Source organism: Pygocentrus nattereri, chromosome 17 (genome assembly GCF_015220715.1).
Source record: "Pygocentrus nattereri isolate fPygNat1 chromosome 17, fPygNat1.pri, whole genome shotgun sequence".
In the NCBI taxonomy this organism is placed as follows: Eukaryota; Metazoa; Chordata; class Actinopteri; order Characiformes; family Serrasalmidae; genus Pygocentrus; species Pygocentrus nattereri.
In genome coordinates, this window is record NC_051227.1 from 26,157,648 (window position 1) to 26,176,281 (window position 18,634).

Consider the following 18,634-nt stretch of genomic DNA (forward strand, 5'->3'; position numbering starts at 1 on the left):
TTGATGTAGAAGAACTTGACATGCCTGCACAGAGCCTTGACCTCAGGTGGATACCTTTGGGATGACTTAGAATGCAGACTGCGAGCCAGGCCTTATCAGGCAATATCAGTACCTGGCCTTAGTAATGTGGCCAGGTGGCTGAATGGAAGTGAATCAATGCAGCAGTGTCCCAACATCTAGAGACAATAGTTTCATGGAAGAGTATAGGCTGTTATTGCAGTAATAGGGATAAGCTCCCTCTAACAACCTGTTTTACAGAAGAAATGTTGAATGAGCAGGTGTTTATATACTTTTGGATGCATAGTATATCTGTGATGATAGTGCAGATGAGGCTAAAGAGACAGTGTCTACCGTAGACACCACAAGGTGATCTACTAAAAACAGCTTTCTTTCACAGTGTTCACAGCTGGGACAGAGCTGAACTGTGGAGCATTCAGATCCTGTTGAAACACAAACAGAAACAGCAAGAGGAAAAGAGAATAACTTTAGTATAATTTTAATCTGACACAGAACTTTACACTCTAGTGTAAATTATCTCAAAGTATAATCTATCAAAGAAAATCTTTATAAATTAATAATTGTGCAATTTGATGGTTAATATGTATTATAAAGTTATTATAATGCATATTATAAATAAAGTTATTTAAGTATCCACCATCTAGTCTAAATAAAGTTATTATAATGCATATTATATGAGTTTTAGTACCTTACTTGCTTAGGTACAAAATTAGTATATGCATAGGTATAGTACCTTGTATACACAAAATGAATGAATATATCCAGTATATCACATGAAATATATGCCAAAAGTGGAGACTACAATTACCACACGGGGTTACAGGCACAGTAACACAATATGATCTAGTAAAAAAATGATTATGGTTATTCAGATATCCAAATAAAAAATAATATGTCTAATTGTATTATTAAATGAACAAATATAATAAATTAATAAACAGATTTCCAGCATTACTTAGCATAGTTCACATAAGCATGAAATGTCATTTTATCTCATTTTTCAGTTGTATTTGTTTTCATGCACTGCTGGGTGTGGGGCCCTCCAAAGACTGTAATCCATCCTTGTTTCAGGTTTGTTTCAATCAAAGTCACCTGTGTGCTGCCTCAGATTAGTGCTGTACTGGTCCATCATTTAGATCTGCGTGTGTAAGTTCGTATGTTAAATTGATCGGGTTTAGCAGCGCGACCTGGATAACTGTAGGCATTCGGGACGCCTAGTAGCACAATAACTTACTGTTGCGGCTAGGAGTGGCAACAACGAACTACATTAACCATGATGCATCTGGTTTTTAGGAAAGTTGGTCAACAACATCGCATCGGCTGTTGGATCTAACGATCTTTCATTTGTCAGAATCTAAAGTCAGAATTTAAAGTCATGACTTGGATTTTCATCCCGCAGTTCGTCTCGAACTGACGAGGCTTTTTAAGAGCTGAGAATGTTTCTCCCGTGTCGACGCCTTCCAGCTAACTTTCTCTTCACGGAAGTACCAGCATCCTACACTACACCTACGAATGATTTCAACGCCCTGAATGAAGGAAGCGACTGTTTGCGTCTCTTTGTGTTAAAACCTTGATATGCCCTTAACGTCATGGATCTCGCAAACTGATTTACTTCCATCCGATGGTGTTGACAGGCTGTGTTGTGAAGGAGAAGTGTGGTGACCTTTAGCTGTCTTGCCACGTAAGTTATGCTGACGTCCAGCGGCAGAGCAGAGATTTGCTGCCGGTTCTCTGTTAAGATGCTAATATACAGGGGAAGAGTAAACGGCTTTTCAAACACTGTAACCTTCTGTTTTATTATCTGGATGGAGATTTTTCTTTGCGACCACATGTAAAAGTTACATTAATTTGACTTGAATGGTAAACCCTTATATAACTAAAGAAAATGTAATAAAGCTGTAATAATAATATTATCATATAGTAATCCATAATACTTGTGTAGTAAACTACGGCAATTTAAATACATTTATTAGAATATTCTTACATTAAAAAAAAAAAAAATCTATAGCATCGCTATAGGCTCACTCTCTCTTCCACTTTACTTGGAGAATCCTGCCGAGAGATCAGGCCTGAAAATAGTGAATGAGTACATTTGTATGTATGGGGCATAATCTACGAGAAAGCAAGCAACTGAGATGAGATAAGACAAGATCAGAATGTATTCCACTCAAACAGTCAGTGGTGTAACGTTTTAAAGAACGTAGGTGATTTAATCACAGTGATCTAGCACCCAAACTTTGGAGCCAGCCAACTACCTGAATCCTAATCATTCTTGTTATCTTCTGCTCTGCTTCACGCCCCCAGTGATCAGACCTATCCTGTGGCTCAGCTGGAAGCCAGGCTGGACCCCGGAGTAAATCATTAATCTCTTGAGCTGAGGTTTATCTTCAATAATATCCTATGGCGAAGTTTTGGGCAGCAACAAAACTGGGAGAAAGTTTAATTTTCCAAGACAGAAAGTTATAAAATGATGAATACAGTGTAAGGAATAGTATATTGCTGCATGTGTTTCAGTTATACGGTCTATCCATGAATGTTTCGATGATATTACAGTGTGTCTTTAATTAGTCCGCTGTTCCCTTGAAAGCAGCAGTAAGACACTGAACAGCTCCAGGTTGACCATTAACCTTATTATTGATTACAGCTTTTTCTCCCACCCTGCAGGCTCTGTTCTCTTCAGCGGATCCCAATGCAAAGTCCATATCTCTCTGCTGCTCTTGGTGTTTGGCTGAAAACTATCCCAAAGACTCATTTGTTAGTATTGGTGGAAAATTCAAAGGAACCATGGTGAAGTCTGGATATGGCTACTACAGGACCACTATTTTTCTTGCCATGTTTGTGGGCTACACATTATATTACTTCAACAGGAAGACATTTTCATTTGTGATGCCTTCCCTAATGCAAGAGATCAAGCTAGACAAGGATGACTTGGGTAAGAGCACCTTAGCTTTGTGTGCTATTTTGTTGATGCCTTTTGTATATGTTATAGGTCTTTTTTTATTTTCAATTCATTGCAATGATCACAACCTTCTACAAAGGGTTTTTCAAGCAATGCCATGGAAGAACCACTTTTTTCCCTAAAGAACCTTGTTTGAAAAAGATATTTCTGACTGTGAAGAATGCTTTGAAGTTTTAATGAACCATTATGTAATGTAAAAGTTCTCTGTTTAAAGGTTTTTCCTAAAACTGTACATTATGCTGCCATTCTTTAAACATTTTTCAAGGTTTACACTCACACGTCTCCTTTACAAAAATAGTTCTCTAAAGAAACATCCATAGGACGGTTCTAAAAGGAACTAAAAGTGGTTCTTCTATGGCACAGTGCAAAGAACTCTTTTGGCTCTTTTATTTTTAAGAGTGTACATGATGTAAATTTTGCACTAGGAATTAAGTCTATAGCAGATTCATATTGTAGCATCAATGTTCAAGGCTTCACATCCTTTTTTGTAACCTTTGTTTGGTTGTAGTTGTACCTGCACTTGCTGTATATCCAGACAGTAACTGAACTTCTGCTCACTTAAGCCAACCTGAAATGACAGATGATACGAGAGCTGTTTTCTCATATCCTGCCTCATATTTTTCAGAGACATGTTCTGAAATATAATGGCTTTCTCCACAGGCCTGAAGTTTTCTTGCTTTATCTTTATGTATTGTAGGTCTTATCACCAGCAGCCAGTCACTGGCTTATGCTATCAGTAAGTTCATTAGTGGGGTGCTCTCTGATCAGATAAGCGCAAGATGGCTTTTTTCCATTGGCCTCTTCATGGTGGGTGGAATCAACGTGCTGTTCTCCTGGTCCTCTACTGTGGCAGTGTTCTCTGCCCTCTGGTTTCTGAATGGCCTTGGCCAGGGCCTGGGGTGGCCCCCATGTGGGAAAGTACTGCGCAAGGTATGGTTGTGATGCTCATGACTGCTGCCTTGATCCTCTGCAGTGAAGTTATGCTTTTGGCACTGCTATGATAGAGAGAACAAAAGAATTACTGATGTATCATTGCCCAACCCACAAATGCAGTCTTCTGTAGCAGCTTTTGCAAAAATGCTGCTTCACCTTCCTGCTTCAGGAATTGTAAAATATTTGTCAAAGCACTTACATTTTTTTTATTGTCATCCCCAACCTTCATAGTTTTATAATTCCTTAAACAACATAGTCTGCACAGTGAAGTGACTCATGAACGTTTTCTGGCAGTTCTAGATTAAACATGGACATTTCAAGCCAGTAAAAGCCATTCCATGTTTTACTTAAGGCTTTTGACATATTAGCGTATGTTTTACCTCCTAGCATTTTCACAGCGACTCTTTCACTAGAGAGGCCTGGTACAGTGCTGCTGCCACTATTTTCCATTTGTAACAACCCAATGATTAAACTGTCGCTTGCATTCAGAGTCACCGATGTATCTAGAACTTTCAGAAGGCCTTGGGCAGTGGTCACCAAACCTGGTGCTGGAGATCTGCCTTCCTGTGGAGTCTTGTTCCAACCACAGTCTGCCACACCTGCTCCAGCTAATTATCTTCAAAAGTTCTTGATTGGTTAGATCAGATATACATAAGTTATGTAGATTGGATACAGATTGAAACCAAACTCTGTAGGAAAGTAGATCTCCAGGAAAAGTGTTGTGACAACTGGCCTAGAGTGATGTTAATTCTCACAAACTTCTCCCATGCATTATAAGTGAAGACAGTGGTGCTTCCTCTGTCATTTTGTTATTATGATGATAGTTATTCTAATGCATTAGGCCTTTCCTAACCAATAGAGGTGCTTGCTTAGCTATATCTATCTAGATACTGTGGATTAGCCCATTTTCAGCTAAGTGTTAGAAGAATTTAACCCTATTGTTTCCATCCAAAACAATGAAATAAAAGTAGTCTTTTAACACTTGCAGGGTTTAAATGCCATTCTCTTGAATAAAACTAGCCTAAAATTACATGTTTTTTTAGTTCCTAAAATATTTTGATTGAACATAATATGATCATACTATTCTTATGATTTTATGATGTCCATATTTTTCCTTCCAGTGGTTCGAGCCATCTCAATTTGGCACCTGGTGGTCAGTGCTGTCCTGCAGTATGAACCTTGCTGGTGGACTGGGCCCAATCATTGCCACCCTCCTGGCTCAGAGCTACAGCTGGAGATCAACACTGTCCACCTCTGGCCTGATCTGTGTGGTCATGTCCATCTTCTGCCTGCTAGTCATCCATAATGAGCCTAGCGATGTCGGTCTACCTAATATTGAAGCTAGTGCAAAGAAGGGCAAAGCAGGTAGGAGCATGTTTGTCACACAGTATAATGGTGAGAAGTCAACAGGGCCATTTAGGAGTATAATACTGTGTTTTGTTTGCACTGAGCATTGTCCCAGTCTCACTGATGTAGGTCACTGATAATCTTTACAAGCATTCAGGAGTAGCAGATGGTTAAGAAAGCATGACCATGTCCTAATTCTTCCTTTAACCTCATCTTTAATCTGTAATGGAGTTTGCAACAAATAGTGGGCCTATGCATGTTGTCAAGAATGTAATAATAGACGTGTGCATTACTTCATAAAGTACATACTGTAAGCTGTTTGTACTTTCTTTGTGCCTGTTCTCCAAGAGAAAAAGGCCTGATCTTGCAAGTGTGAACTCTTGGACTCGAGCATCGGGGAAAGGTGTGTGTACAAGCTAATTCTTGTTCTTTTGTGTCCAAGGACAGTCACACAGTCGCGTGGACTCTGTACTGTTCTGCCGCTCACATGAGACATGCATGGACAGAAATGGCATGAGTGGTGCAAAACAAAGTTAGATCACTTGTTGTTACAATGATGTATTCATTCATTGAGACAAAGCTAGAGGCTCTCTATAGACTGGCTAAGGCTATATGCTTTTTGGTCACCAGGTTGGTCGAGGTTAGACAGTTAACTCCCCAAAAAGTTATACTGTTATTTATAAAAATGGCCAAAGACACAGATGAAATTCAGAGTTTAGTGTGGCTGCTACTACTGTTTCAGCAGTGCAGTACTTTTTTTCTATTATAATGTGTGACAGTATGTCATACAGGTAAGATAAGCAAGCCTATATGAGCTTTGATGGAGGAGTGTGATGATTTTGGCATGCAGTTTGCCTGATTCTACTTGGTGGGTACAAGCTTCCATTACTTGTTAGCAACATTAGCCTTGTAGCTGCAGTACAAAACTAAAAAAGAGACGTTGGACATCAAATATATCTAGACTGATCTACTACATTTAGAATTACTTTTAAGAAGAAAATGTTTGTTTTTTTGCCAAATCATTTCTTCAATCCTCATTCATCACACAGATGATTTGTGATCATTTTATAATTACTATATAAAAGCTGTCCCTGAATATGTTCTAGGCTCTGTATGTTCTAGGCACTTAGGTGCAGTTCAAGTTACTCTTTATTACCCTTAAAAACAAGTCATTTATCATCATTATTTTGAACTGTCCTCTGGCTCTTAATTCCAGGGTCCAGTAAAGACGAGAGTACGCTGAAAGAGTTCCTCCTGTCCCCATATCTATGGTTACTGTCGCTAGGCTACCTGGTAGTATTTGGAGTGAAGACCACATGCACTGACTGGGGGCAGCTGTTCCTCATCCAAGACAAGGGCCAGTCAGCACTCATGGGTATTATAGTCCTCTACAAGATCTAAGTCAGGGGTGCAGAACTCTTGTCCTGGAGGGTCCACCGCAGTTTGGTAATTCCCCTGTTCAAACATACCCACTAAACCTGGTGATTAGCTGCTTAGTTAGCTAACTGTGCTGAATTCCACACCCCCACACCCCCCATGACCAGTGTTTGAGACCCCTGAACTAAAGTTTTCACTCTGTCAACAATTCATTTTTTATTAAACCTGTTATTCCATGTTTTTCCTTTGTTGCCATGTTTCCTCCTATAAAGTTACCAGTTCTGAGATACAAGGTTGTCTTACAACAGCGATGCTATGCTATCTAGCTTAGGAAAACAATCCTTTCATTAGATTCTTTCTGACTTTTACACAGGCAGCTCTTACATGAGTGCCTTGGAGATTGGGGGTCTGGTGGGCAGTTTAGCAGCCGGTTATCTATCTGACAGGGCTGTGGCACGGGTGAGTTTACATTTTAACATACTCTAATTTGATAATGCTTTCTGGATCTGAGACATATTCTTGAACAGTGACAGAATGGGTTATTTGCAGTCACATGTAATTTTCCTTTTTCCAGCAAGGACTGCATGTGTACGGTAACCCCCGTCATGGCCTCCTACTTTCGATGATGGCAGGGATGTGCATCTCCATGTACCTCTTCCGCACGACTATCACGCAGGAAAGCTCAAATGTAAATGCAGAGCTGTTTTAGTTATTTATACAAGAAAACCTATTTGCAGGGAATTGCTTATATTGTATACAAAGACCTATAATACAGCAACTAAAATAACAGAACGATGAAAAATGTAATAATAAAATCAAAGTATGATAGTATTAGAAAGATTCCACTTTTGAATTGACATTTGAAATTTAATCTACATTACATCATCTGTAAAGATGAATAACTTCTAGCTGTATTTGCTAGAAAGAAAATAGGATTTTAATTGAATCTTCAAGATTATATGTAGCATAGCTTACACTGACCTTCATTTCTCTCCCTCGATGAAGTTAAAATAAATGAACACATGAAGAGCTGCATCAAACCCTTATTCTGTTTAAAAAGGAATAACACATATTTTTCATTTCCACATAATTCTATGGTTGAGATCATTTAGACTTCATATTTTGACGTGAAACATGTCACTGTAGAGAACTTTTTAGATTTGGATTTTCTTTACAGTGGTGGTAATAGGAACCAGGGGTTGCAATGTCTACAGCACAAATTCAACTTTTATATGTCTAAAACCAACAGTAAAGCTACACATCTGAATTTTCACATGTACTGTTTATAATGGTTAAATAGTGGCAAATCTGAAAGAAAGAAAAAAAAACTAAATGTTTTGGGGATTATTTTCATATAACAACCAGTGTTTCCTCCATGTCTGGTTAAAAAAACATAGTAGGCCTAAACTTTATCTCAAAACTATCATTAAACAATGTCTCAGACATCAGGCAGTTTATTCATTACCATTTCTATAATAAAGTGTGAGGGAGCCCTTAGAGGCTTTGAATGTCTGATTTCCATCACCACTGTTAACAAACCTGACTGTAATTATTCTCTAAAATGGTTTACATCATTTTACATCAAATCTCTCTGAATGACTTTGTTTTCAACAAAAACATATATGAAATATTTAATTCTGCATACATTTTTAAATATTGCTTGAATTCCACTGTAATTTAGTATTCATGTGTAATTCAACATATTTATAGGTTTGGATCCTCTCTCTTGGTGCTGCTTTTGGCTTCTCCTCTTATGGACCAATTGCTCTCTTTGGTGTCATTGCCAATGAGAGCGCCCCCTCTAACTACTGCGGGACTTCACATGCTATTGTTGCCTTGATGGCAAATGGTGAGATCTTGTAAACACATAACTGAATAATTTTTAGATTTCAACATGAACATCTTCATATTCACATCCAGGACTGTTGCATATCTTGATATGTTTATTAGAAGACCAGTATGATATGGATGTTTTTATTTGTTTGGCAGTTGGAGGTTTCCTTTCTGGGTTACCATTCAGCACCATTGCAAAACACCATGGATGGGACACAGCATTCTGGGTAGCTGAGGTGACCTGTGTTGTCACGACCATTGGCTTCTTTCTCTTCCGTAACATCCAAACCAAGATGGGACGTGCAATCAAGAAGACTGATTAAGAAGCCATTTCAGACTTTTACAAACACAAAGAGAGGTTTTTGAACAAAAAAGTTGGGCCTTTTTATTTTCTATAAAGCTGCTGTTTGGGCCTGTATTTCCTCTAAATTGTATTGACAGAACCTCAAGCAACTTGTTTGATCATCTGAATCAAGACCCTTTCTTTTGCACAAGGTAGTAAAGTTGAAAGGTAGTAAGTTTCCCAAAAGCCTGTCTGCACTGAAAGCACCATGTGGTACATGCGGTATACCTTGTCTTCAAAACTATCTGTTAAGGTGACCTTAAGGCTATGATGGTTTTGGTAAACTCATCCTAGTTTCAGGCACTAAAGGAAAAAAAAGTTGTCTTAAAGAATAAATCAAATCTGTCAGATCAAAACTTCCTAACCTAATTTTTATTGGTTTGCTTTTTTACACCATTTGAAAATTTCACATCAAACAGACCAATAGAAATGGTCCATAGTTACTTTGAAAGTCTGGTTACATTAACCTTAAATAAAGTTAAGAGCACTGGGCCTCATTCATCAACATCACCACCAAGTTTTTTTTTTCTTGGTTTTTAAAAAAACGTCCTGAGAAGAAATCTACCTCAGATTCATGACGTGTCCTTAATCTGCAGGACTGCACATTTGTGCTCTTGTGTGTAGATTCTGCTCTTACCTAAGAACAAATCCAAAATAAAAACACATTGGTGACAGAATCTTTGTGAAAACGGCATCAATGGGTTTTAAGGAGAAAATTCTTCTTAAGAACGGTTCGTGAATGAGGCCCACATTTTATGTAATGCATAGGGTGTAGCTTTAATGAGTTTTAAGTATATGCCTTTAAGCTAATTTTATGTATATTTAGGATGTTTAATACACTGTATGATCTGTATCTACTCCAAGTGCTTTTTTGAAGATCATCTTAGTTGTACAAATGTCTTTTCTGCTTTGATGGTGAATGCTGTATGATTCATGCAATATTATTTATTGCAACAATGTACAGTTCTTTCAAAGATGTATGAATTTTGATTTAAAGCATCCCCACTGCTGATATACATGATAAGCTTGTTTTAGTATGGGGAACACTGAAGAACATCACAACTGTAATACATGGTATTCATCATCTATTCACAATCTATTTTACATTTAGGTAAATAGAGAGAGATTTAACTCCAACTGGAATGTGTGAGGCTTTTCAGAACTCATGATTCTACCTCTTTATTGTATGTTATAAGTCTGTACATAGTGTTATGGTAATGAAAATAGTTTTGCAAATACTGAAAAAAACATTTTAACTACAATAAACTTGTTACACACTTTATTTTGGAATTTATAGTTTATAATCTTTCATCTTTTATTTAGATACTAATAAGTAACAGTCCAGAAACAGAATGGTCTTCCATACAGAGTACAGTGCAGTACTCAATAACTGATTTCAGCATTTTCCCTTTTGAAATTTATGGTGGAAAACAGTATTATTTCATCTGAATGACAAAGACAACACATACTTTGATGTCTTTAAATGCTTTCTTACAAACTGAAGAAGTGAACTGGATTTTGAACTCGTGTCACACACATTTGTTTTTGCTGTCTCAACACAATTTGATGGTCCGTGAATTTCAAGAAGGTGACAATGGCACAGCAACTTTTACTGTCCCATTATCATCCACAATTTCTCAGTTACAAGCTGATTATTCCTCCTCTATTATCAGTTCAGAAAATCCACATCCCAGCAACGAATCCATATATACAGTTGAATCATGTGGTTCTCCATGTCCCAGTATGTTCCAGGTTAGGAACCTGGCCCAAATGTTCCAGCTTTCTCTGCTATTTCCAGGGCACTCTTCAGATTTTGGTCAAAGAGTTCGCATCTAAAAGAAAATGCAACAACATTCATAAGCCTGGCTGGTGGATGGACACCCTGAGCAGAAAATGTTTCCTAACCCCGGTCCTAGAGACCCCTCTCATGCTCTGCACATTTGAATGTTTTCCCTGCTTCCAACAAACCTAATGCAGCTGACCAGCTCATTAACACCTCAGACTGTGTTATGGTGAGTGTCTTAGAACAGGGAAAGCACTAAAATGTGCAGGGCAGCACGTTTTCAGGACCAGGGTTAGAAAGCTCTGGTGTAGATGGCACATCTGAACACTACTACACCACCAACCTGATAGGCATCTCCAGGGAGTAGAAAGGATTCTTTAGGGCAAAATCTGAATAGATTTCATAGATCTTTCTCAGGAGCGCATCGATGCCAGACTGCCGAGGATCCGCCAGCACAATAAACTTAATACCTACAAAAGTGACCATGAATGTAGAATGTACAAAAATGAATGTAGTTCTGTTTCTACACCATCCAATTATACCAGTTACATTTATGACTACAATACATTAAAGCAAATTAGGTTTACCTGTAAGCGTCTGAAAGCAGTGTAGTTTAAACATGTCTGTTTCCAGCATTTCAATACCTGAACTGCCAGCTTCAGGTGACAGCTGTGAACCAATAGCAAATAGCCTATGGGAAAAAGTAATTTAAAGTATTAAAGTAAATTAATACATAATGTTTCACTGATACTGATTACATCCAATCCAGTGTTTAGCAGAGGGTGCTGCTACATCAGTACTGTCACTACAGTCTGACAGAGCTCCATTAACAATTCAGGAAAATAAGCACACCAAAGTGCACCCTAACATACACTATATATGATATACATGTATGGGTAGCTGAAGAAATGTACTTACGAGTGAAACATTGAAGCCAGCATCAGTTTCTCATTTGAGCTCAGCCGCGCTCTTCCAAAACGTATGGACACCGGATAGTTAGAGGCATCTTTCAAGTACTCCAATATTTCCTTCCCTTCTGCTGTGTTTTTTCCATTCACGTCAACTCCATTGATAGAAAGAACAGCGTGACCAACTGCACAGAAGTAATAAGCAGAAAATCGGATCCATTGCAGGGACAGGCGACAACACTTCTTTTCAATCTGATGCCAGGGCTAATATCACAATACCAACCCTTTTGTGGATGAGTTTTCCTGTGCGATTAAAAAGGGGAATTCTTTGTGACTTTTACCATGAATCAGTAATAGTTTTGCCTGTGTGAGAAGCAGATAAAGAGGGCAGAAGAAAACGTAGTTTCTATCCAACTCATTTATTTGTTACCATATTAATAATATTAATTTTAAAGATCTTAGAACAAAACCTATTCTGTTTACTTCGCTCATTTACACATGGTTTGAAAATGTCAGATGCTCTTTACTTAGTGACAGACTTTCATGACTAACGGACAAAAACTCTTGAAATTTACTTGGAACATGTCTTATTATATTAACTTTAACAATTGATGTTTTTTCCTTTTTCTGTTCCCATTTTGGAGACTTTGCTTTTCACAGCAACCAACTACCATTATAATTTCTTACTATTTAGCACCAAAGACACATTCAGCATCATAAAAAGGACAGATTTCTAATTTACTGCTTAAAGTAACCACTTGGTATTGATATTTTCATATGAGGACCGATTTTTGAAAAGAGACTTCAGGATCGGAAGTATCGATAGTTTAATATCGACCCGCCCGTCCCGACCGTTGTCCGGTCGCTGCTTCTACAATGGTTACATTTCAAATACGTCCATATCTACATTTTGTACAAAGATAAAAGTTCAAGTTTACTGATATGTTTAAAGTTGCCATGAAACATAAAGCAGTGTGAAATGTTACGAGGCTGAAGTTCGCTTCCTATTCGCCAGCTTCTTGTTGAAATTTTCCCGTTCCACCTTAAATGGCATAAACGGTGCAGTAGCTACATTCTAGTGCCAGAATGTAATCGAACACCACTTAAGGTGGAACTGGAAATTTCGAACAAGAAGCCAAATTCAGCTCCGTAGTGACTATTCTTGATCAGACCTTAGCTGGTAACTTAGCATTATCACACTAACGAAGCGCCCACCTCGGATGCCATCCCGCTGTCCGAACGACACGACCACCTTGTCGTCATGAATCTTTAGTACTATATCTAAAGGAAAGCTAAATGTTTTCTCAACTTCTGTTCTAGGGACATAGTTGTCGTATTGGTAAATAAGTCCGCCCGCCTTGTTGATAACATACACACTGAATATCGCCATCTTCCTCCCCTTGAAGCAAGCAGCTGACCTGGGAGGATATCACGTGACTGAATGTCGTTGCAGAAAACAGAAATATTCTGCGATTATACTGTTTTATAAAGTACCAGGGCGTCTATTTGATCGTAAATAGTTCTGTCTTGTTAAATTATATTTAAAAACTATTTTTCTAAAAATGATAAAGTACATGGATGAAAATGTTATTACAAGACTATAAGGTCCAAAAACTACATTTCCCATGACAACAGCTGAGCGCCCTCAGTGGTTCAAGTGCGCATGCGTCTCCCTTTTTTTTTACGACATCTTCAACGTGGTACATCATGGTCTGTTTGATTCTTTCTTTCTTTTTTTTTAGTAAACATTTACTATTTTTACACAATTAAAGAAGTAGTGTATCCGTGCGTTGACGTTCTAAGGAGTAAGAGAAGAATATTAAATTGTCGTATAAGAAGACAAAATGACAGCAGTCTGTTAGATGTGAGAGGTTCCATTCATAAATACTGTAAGCAATAACAGTGTAGGGTCTAAAAGGGTGTGTGTGCCAGGTGGAGAGGATATTCACTAATATCAGTTACTGTTGCTCTTAATGTGTGACAGCGTTCAGGTAGTCGATCCCTTTAAAGTATGAAGTAATCAAACAGCTGTCTCGCCTTAACTGTCAGTTGTAGTGTGCCCTAACTTACATGTAAGGCCTCATTCATAACTGACAACAATGTATATGTATGATGTATACTTTGTATATTCATATACATACAAAATATATGCAAAGAAATAAGTTAACCAGTGCTCTCTTCTTGATATATATGTGTAGTGTTAAGGTACCTTCATGTCAAATGATCACAACATTTATTTTGTACTTCGGCTGTTTCAGTAAATGTAAGCATTAAATGTATTTATAAGTTATGTTCAAAAAAATGTTCAGCTTTCACCTTTACCATGGTCGCAGACATGAAAATGGCAGTACAGACAATACAACTGTGAGCTCTAGCTTGCAAGAGTTAATAATCGGGATGTATCATGAAAAAGATTTAGACCAATTAGAGAGCCTGTAAACAAGAACAATCAGTACCAGGCAGTAATTGCAAAAACTATGCAGTTAAAATTAGCCTAGTAATAAGATTCAGCCCATTATGCTATTGTCTTATTTTAATCAATTTTTACCAGTTGTTTGGTTTTCCCTACTGTTTTTTATATATAATATATATAATACTTCTTTCGCACATTGGAAAAAAAAAACATCCAATCAAACCCATTTTTTTATTTGCACGTTTTAAACATGCTGCTGTTTCCTTGGTGCATTTTGCCTTTTCTTACTTGGTTTGAAAACTTTAGAAAGATAAATATTGTAATATATGCGACATATCATTAAAATGCCTTCAGTTATCGTGATGATATAGCTTTGTCATATGACCTCCCCACACTTGTTAATCCTAGTCTTTCAGGCTATGTTGTTGGGTACAACTGTAATGTAATAATTAACTAATGTATGTGTATGCTCTTCCATTCTGTTAATGCCTTTATTGTAAATGCAGCCTCCAAAGACAGATAAGAACAAGAAAGATGCTGGCAAGTCGAAAAAGGATAAAGACCCAGTCAACAAGTCTGGAGGCAAAGCAAAAAAGAAGGTCTGTTTAAACTAACCTAAACTAAGTATCTAAACTTAAGTGTATTCTGTTTCTGATCAATGGTTTCTTCCCTTGATGTGTGATTTTTTTTTCCCTGAGCAGAAGTGGTCCAAGGGGAAGGTGAGGGACAAGCTTAACAATTTGGTGCTCTTCGACAAAGCCACCTACGATAAGCTTTATAAGGAGGTGCCTAATTACAAGCTCATCACTCCTGCAGTTGTGTCTGAAAGGCTGAAGATAAGAGGTTCACTAGCCAGGGCCGCACTCCTGGAGCTGCTCGGTAAAGGTACGGCCTTATTTCAAAGAATGCATTATTCATTTCAGATGTGTTTGCATTATTCTACTCATCATGATAAAGTAGTATTATCATCACTCCTTGTAATTACTGTTTTATTACAGTTTTACTACAGTTCTGTGGGTTACCATCACTATAATGAATGCTTCCTCACACTCTCTTAACTCTGTCAAAGTGTGAATAAGTAGGTTTATGCTTTGCTTAAATTGTTGGCCTTTCTTCATTCTAGGCATGATCAAGCTGGTCTCCAAGCACAGAGCACAAGTGATCTATACTCGCAATACCAAGGGTGGAGATGAGATAGCTGCTGAGAAGGAGACATAATAAGGTAGTCTAAGAAATAAAAAGAAGTTGTTCTTAACAACATAGGATATTTTTCTCAGGGTATAACTTGCTGAAAACTAATATCAACAAAGTGTTTGGAATGACAAAAAAATTATTTCTAATTTTATTCATTTATTTATTTCTAAATTTGCAGGTTTTCTTTCAGTGTTTCCTGTGCAGATCCATGGATTGTAAATAATTACAAATTAAAAGTAATGAAAATTGCATCAGATTGGATTTTGTTTTTATTTAAAATATATTAAATCAACAGTAGGGCAACACAGTGGCGTGGTGGGTAGTGCTGTCACCTCACAGCGAGGAGGGCCTGGGTTCGATTCCCCGGCCGGGCAGCCAGGGTCCTCTCTGTGTGGAGTTTGCATGTTCTCCCCGTGTCTGCGTGGGTTTCCTCCGGGTTCTCCGGTTTCCTCCCGCAGTCCAAAAGACATGCAGTCAGGCCAATTGGACATGCTAAATTGCCCCTAGGTGTGAGTGTGTGAGTGACTGTCTGTGTCTGTCTGCCCTGCGATGGACTGGCGACCTGTCCGGGGTGTATCCTGCCTTTCGCCTATTTCGGGATAGGCTCCAGCATCCCCCCTCGACTTAGAAAATGGATGGATAGATGGATAAATCAACAGTATTGGAAGTCTAGGAGAGCTGCAGCACCACAAAGTGTAGTCTTTGTCTTGATTTAACACATGATTCAACTGATCATCAAATTACCAAGCCCTTTATGATTTGTTAGGAAAAGGTAAACATGCACCCTAAATGAAATTGACCAAGTGGTGCATTTACACTCTACATGAAGAAAAATGGACAGTTAAGTAATTCTTAGATTGCATAAGACTGAGGAATTGAGCTTAACATACTTCAAGTTTCATCCTCTTCATTCATTTGCTTAAAGCCATTTTTACATCTCCACAAATTGTTAAGATGTAAACAAAGTAATTTAGAGTGGTTTTTTGTGAAATACGGATTTCTAGAGAAATTCAGAAGTGTGAATTGTTCTAAAACTAGAATAATAGACGTCTGAAACTACACATCTAAAGTATTCAGTGCCTGTGAAACCTCCCTCACAGAAAGTTATTACTCAAAATGTTTATCAATACATTGCGTGATGCCTGAGATATTGATTCATGATTATTTGGTTATTTGGAAAGCACATTCATGGTGGTGAGACACATGCAGCGCATGGTAAGGCAAAATGGTCCCCAAAGAAACTTTTTTCCAGATATATCACTGTTTTATCATCATCAGCATTACATATAAAATATATGTATTAAAAATGTGACTCCAGTTTCCTATAACCATCTTTGTTAAAAAAAAAAAAGGTTCCTCAGCAATGCACCATTTCACCTCAAACCACTCTGAATGACTATTGGCCTCAGTGATTTAATTATGCATAAAAGGCCAATTTACAGGAATGGTTCAGCAAAAAATCACATTTACAAAATTTTCCACTTACCCCAGATGTAGCGGATCAGACAAGACATGTTTGGAGTCTAGATTTTGCTTTGTTTTTATTGCTCAAACCCCATCCAGGTCTACATGATGGTCAAGCAGACGTTTTGATATGGTTTAAGATGCAGTGTGACTTACTGTGTCTACCACTGTGTCTTACCAGTTTGGACACCTAGGCATGGTGTATGCATGTTAGGCAGATGTATGGAAGTTACAGATTACATTTGGGATTTCTGTTTTTTTTTTAAGAACTGTTGATCTTTAACGTTCAAACAGAAAATATATGTTTATAAACAGAAAAGGGAAATCACACGTAATCGAGTATTCATGTGAGTGCATGTCGTGTGGGCATGTGAACATTAATTTTAATAGCCCACACTAAGTCTTGAAGCACATCTGCACAACCTTAATGAAGACCTGGCTGTAGTTTGAGCTGTTTTTTGGGTATGTATTTCCAGAAAAGATGTAGGTGTTCATAGGCTTGTAGTATTTGTAAGCTACATAAGCCTCGTAGCTCCAGGGCTAAACTAAAGAAGTAAGATTTTGACACCACACATGTCTTGGCTTATCTTTTACACTGTGGTTTTATAAGTGGGAAATTGTGAAATTGTTTTCTGCTAAACTGTTTATTTGTAAACAGTGAAGAGTTCATGCCCTCCAGCCTGCCTTCTCTGATCCTTTTTCAGAGTGTATTCCTGTGGATAGTAACTTATTTTCTGCTGGTGTTTATGTTTATATAATCTTCAAGCAGAGCTCGCATAGCAGTTGTGGGCATTTAATTTCTACTCAGAACTGGGTTAATATGCAGAGTTGCTCCTCTGTAGGAGTCATAATTCCTCCCTCATGGGATGCACTTTGCTACAGATGCATGTACACATCATTCCACATGCTGTGTTTACTTAGCATCAACATTCTCCAATCTAATGAAGCGTGAACGAACCTTAGGTGATTCTGCAGGATGCCATGTTTGTTTAGCTTTAGATGATTTCATCCGTTTGATTATCTTGGACGCTTCTACCTTGTGTGATATTTCGGCCAGCATTTTAGTCCATCACTATAAAATGTTTTTAGTAATTAAAGTACCCTGTTAGTAGGTACTTGATGCAATGCAGACACCCAGGAAACCTGTATGCTAAATTGGAGAGATAAATTCTTGCCTTATAAATAATATCACTTTCTATAATAAAAACACATGCCCTGAAAAAAGCAAACCTATCTTCACATCAAACATGTTGTAATGTAGTGTACACACATTTTTTGGTTTTGTATAATACATTAGAGGACACATTTCTGTTGGCTGCTCTAAAAGGGAGAGCATTAAGAATGCAGTATGTATTTGTTGGCTTTAGATACAGGCCTCTGGTGGTTGTTGATAAATTTCAGAGTGCTTCAAGCTCTGTCTTTATGAGTTATAGACAATAAAGAAAACTGCAGCTTGAGCCAGCACCCTTTATTGTCCCTGCTGCCCCCAGGCCTGGTGCTTGAGGCATGGGGAGAGGAAAGGGTACGGGGTCAGCTGTTGATGGATGCTGTCAGCTGTTCCACTTGTCATTGCACAGCACCACCTCCAGCTTGACTGTAAAAAGGCTCCCCAGGATGCACTCTATGACTGCTGTCTTTGACAGATGTGAAGTCTTTTCTGCTGCCATCATGTTATTAAAACTGAACAAAGTCCAGCGGTCAGGCTCCATATCACATTTTTTCCACTCTGTGAGCTACATAAGCTACACACCGTCCTTTTGGAAAGGTTTTGAATGACTGCAGTTTATCATTAACATGCATTACAAGAAATACTTCAGTCTGTTTTGAGTGCTACAGTCTATTTTGAACTGCATTTTTCCATTGTAGACAGAAGTGTGACATTTATTTAGAGACTCTTTGAGGCATCATAAATATTATTAACACCAAACTGTCTACTATTTGTTAAAGCTTCACGACATAAGATCTGTACATATGAAAGTCACACACACAGGCTCCAAAAGATCCGGCTCGATGTTCAGGTCTCAATTGCAAAATCAACATTATTGATGAGATATGACGACAA

General features: G+C 38.0%; 3 protein-coding genes across 3 annotated transcripts; 2 read left to right on the top strand and 1 right to left on the bottom strand.

The window, feature by feature from the left end:
• Positions 1–1,310: 1,310 nt before the first annotated feature.
• slc37a4a (solute carrier family 37 member 4a) lies at positions 1,311–10,092 on the top strand. The gene is made up of 9 exons (XM_017696835.2): positions 1,311–1,699; positions 2,683–2,950; positions 3,675–3,907; positions 5,032–5,275; positions 6,474–6,632; positions 7,008–7,093; positions 7,209–7,322; positions 8,345–8,483; positions 8,624–10,092. Exons 2-9 carry the CDS (start codon positions 2,803–2,805, stop codon positions 8,788–8,790), a joined length of 1,290 nt encoding a protein of 429 aa, XP_017552324.1. The 5' UTR covers positions 1,311–1,699; positions 2,683–2,802; the 3' UTR covers positions 8,791–10,092.
• Positions 10,075–12,920, bottom strand: trappc4 (trafficking protein particle complex 4). The gene is made up of 5 exons (XM_017696836.2): positions 12,717–12,920; positions 11,512–11,686; positions 11,181–11,284; positions 10,937–11,063; positions 10,075–10,642 (listed from the first exon to the last, which is right to left on the bottom strand). Exons 1-5 carry the CDS (start codon positions 12,889–12,891, stop codon positions 10,564–10,566), a joined length of 660 nt encoding a protein of 219 aa, XP_017552325.1. The 5' UTR covers positions 12,892–12,920; the 3' UTR covers positions 10,075–10,563.
• A 237-nt stretch (positions 12,921–13,157) lies between these two features.
• Positions 13,158–15,357, top strand: LOC108426907 (40S ribosomal protein S25-like). Its single transcript, XM_017696720.1, has 5 exons — positions 13,158–13,211; positions 14,421–14,513; positions 14,616–14,799; positions 15,038–15,136; positions 15,287–15,357. The coding sequence occupies exons 1-4, from the start codon at positions 13,209–13,211 to the stop codon at positions 15,130–15,132; spliced, it is 375 nt and encodes a 124-aa protein (XP_017552209.1). The 5' UTR covers positions 13,158–13,208; the 3' UTR covers positions 15,133–15,136; positions 15,287–15,357.
• The last annotated feature ends 3,277 nt before the right edge of the window (positions 15,358–18,634 follow it).